Genomic DNA, 2,897 nt, shown 5'->3' on the forward strand with positions numbered 1-2,897 from the left:
GCCCCCAATTTGATGACCCCAGCTATATGTACTATATCTATATTGATTTGTGGCTTTCTTTCCCATGACATAAAAGATCACATTGGTGGACAGTACTCTGGTTTCCGCCCAGCCCGCAGCCCTCCGGCAGTGTGTACTCCTGAACTATTTTTTCTAAATAACTATAAATACATAACGTTAATGTAAGGCCAGGCCTGGTGGCTCACACTTGTAATGCCAGCACTCAGGAGACCGAGGCAGGAGGTCAAGGACATCGAGGTCAGCCTGAACTACATCAGTGAGAGACCCTATCTCAAAACATGAAAGTTCATCCTAACTGGGTGAGCACATCCCTTTAATCCCAGCACTCAGGAGGCAGATACTTGAACCCATAGGAACATCAGTAGAACTTTCCTGGTGAATTCCCTTTTGGTTCTCAATGCCTAGTTTAATATTTTATTTGATAGACATTTTATTTGGGGCTGGCAAGATGGCTTAGATAGGATTTGTGTAGCCCAAGGTGACCTCAAACTTACTATGTAACCAACAATGAATGACCTTAAATGTCTGATCTTCCTACCTCTACCTCCACCTCCCAAATGCTGAGATTACAGGCATGTACCACCATGCAAAATGTATGTGGTGTTGGGGGTCAAATCCAGGGCTTCCCAGTGCTAGGCGAGCATTATATCACGTGAGCTACCTCTCCAGCCCCTTCGGTTCCTTTTAATAGCCATCTGGTATCACCTCCAGTATCTGACCTAGCACCCTCTTAACTCTTGGAATATATAGACAAACTTAGACAACCAGCACACTGGCTTAGCCCTGCAGCTACAACATGCTAAGAACACCTGAACCCTAGCGATTTCTCCATCTTGCTGCGGCCTCCTACCTGATGATGTATTTTGCAATGCCTGACTTTCTGTTCTGTGACTACAGAAGCTTAACTCTTTCTATGGTAGAAGGTCGTTCAGGGCAACTTGAATCCATGTTCACGCATACTTGGCTCAGAATAAACAGTCTTCGTATTTCCTGAAAGTAAAACCTTAACACTTGCTACATCAAAAGAGCAAAGAGACCAGAAAAGAATACCCTTATTGTGGGGAAGAAAACAGACTGTTCACATGACCAGGCAACTACTCAAGGTAAACTGACATTTTCACTTAAAAACCTTCTTTCTTTGCAGTGTTGGTTTGGAAGTCAGCCTGCTGTTACTCTAGACTGCATTCCCCAGGGAGCTCAGCATAACACCTGTGCTTTGATTTGACACAAAGCAAAGGCTGTGAAAGAGTGTGGCCCTCATCATTAAGGAATGGCATTAAGCAAAACCAGTGACAGTCATAGTTTAAAAGTGCCACCTGAAGTCGAGCATGGTGCAAGCCATGCTTCCAGCATGTGGGATGCAAAGGCAGGCAGATCTCTGAGTTTGAGACCAGAGATCTAGCCTGGTCTACATAGCAAGTTCCAGGACAGCCAGGGTTACATAGTGAGACCCTGTCTCAAAAATAGTAATACAAGGGACTGGAGAGATGGCTCAGAGGTTAAGAGCACTGGCTGCTCTTCCAGAGGACCAGGATTCAACTCCCAGCACTTACAGGAAGGTTCACAACTGTGTGTAACTCCCGTTCCAGGGGATCCAGCACCCTCATACAGACACATATACAGGCAAAACACCAATGCATATGAAATAAAAATAAATAAATAATTTTTAAAAGTTTTTTTTAACCTGTTTCCTTCTACCAAAGGTATGGTTGAGGGGAAGGTTTTTTTTTTTTTAAAGATTTATTTATTTATTTATTTATTATGTATACAGAAGAGGGCGCCAGATCTCATTATAGATGGTGGTGAGCCACCATGTGGTTGCTGGGAATTGAACTCAGGACCTCTGGAAGAGCAGTCGGTGCTCTTAACCTCTGAGCCATCTCTCCAGCCCAGGTTTTTATTTTTTATTTATTTATTTTTTTTAAGTTCACAATTCAGTGGCATGGGTTACATTCAAGATATTAATTACACTTATGTTATTCATTAATTACACTCATGATATTAATTACATTTGTGGTATTCGTTGATTACATTCACAGTATTCATTCAATAACTATATTTATGATATTCAGCTCTTTCCATTCTGCTGCCGCCATGCCATCCAGACTGAGGAAGACCCGGAAACTCCAGAGCCACATGAGCCACAGCCACGGCCGCATCGGTAAACACCGCAGGCACCCAGGAGGCTGCAGTAATGCTGGCGGCATGCATCACCGCAGGATCAACTTCGACAAATATCATCCAGGTTACTTTGGGAAAGTTGGTATGAGACATTACCACTTAAAGAGGAACCAGAGCTTCTGTCCGATGGTCAACCTGGATAAATTGTGGACACTGGTCCATGAGCAGACACGCATCAGCTCTGCAAAGAACAAGACTGGAGCTGCTCCCATCATTGATGTTGTGCGATCGGGCTACTACAAAGTTCTGGGGAAGGGAAAGCTCCCTAAGCAGCCTGTCATCGTGGCAGAAGAGCTGAAGAGAAGATACAAAGGGTGTTGGAGGTGCCTGTGTCCTGGTGACTTGAAGCCACCCAGGGAGGTTAATTAAATGCTAACATTTTCAAAAAACAAAAACTATATTTATGTTATTCATTAATTACATTAATTGTATTGATTTATTACATTAATGATATTATGTCCTGATACTACTGTCCATTTGTGGGGCTTTTCCATCACACCAAAAAGAGATTCTGTACTGAGGAATCATTGCTCTATATTCCTTTCTTCTCCATCTTGAGATAACGTCTGATCTTTCTGTTTCTATGAATTTGTATAGTCTATATATTTCATGTAATACATTCTATAGTATTTGTCCCTTTTTAATGTAAAAAGATTTTATGTACAACTGCAGGAGAAATAATACACAGATAGCTT

The 2,897-nt window shown here is 42.3% G+C and overlaps 1 protein-coding gene across 1 annotated transcript; it reads left to right on the plus strand.

The window, feature by feature from the left end:
- The first annotated feature begins 2,017 nt into the window (after positions 1-2,017).
- LOC114697162 (60S ribosomal protein L27a-like) lies at positions 2,018-2,571 on the plus strand. Its single transcript, XM_037203350.1, has one exon. It carries the CDS (start codon positions 2,083-2,085, stop codon positions 2,569-2,571), a length of 489 nt encoding a protein of 162 aa, XP_037059245.1. The 5' UTR covers positions 2,018-2,082.
- The last annotated feature ends 326 nt before the right edge of the window (positions 2,572-2,897 follow it).

The sequence above is a fragment of the Peromyscus leucopus genome, chromosome 2 (assembly GCF_004664715.2).
Source record: "Peromyscus leucopus breed LL Stock chromosome 2, UCI_PerLeu_2.1, whole genome shotgun sequence".
In the NCBI taxonomy this organism is placed as follows: Eukaryota; Metazoa; Chordata; class Mammalia; order Rodentia; family Cricetidae; genus Peromyscus; species Peromyscus leucopus.

Coding starts and splice junctions, on each gene's coding strand:
- LOC114697162 (XM_037203350.1), top strand. CDS start 2,083: ATGATATTCAGCTCTTTCCATTCTGCTGCCGCCATGCCATCCAGACTG.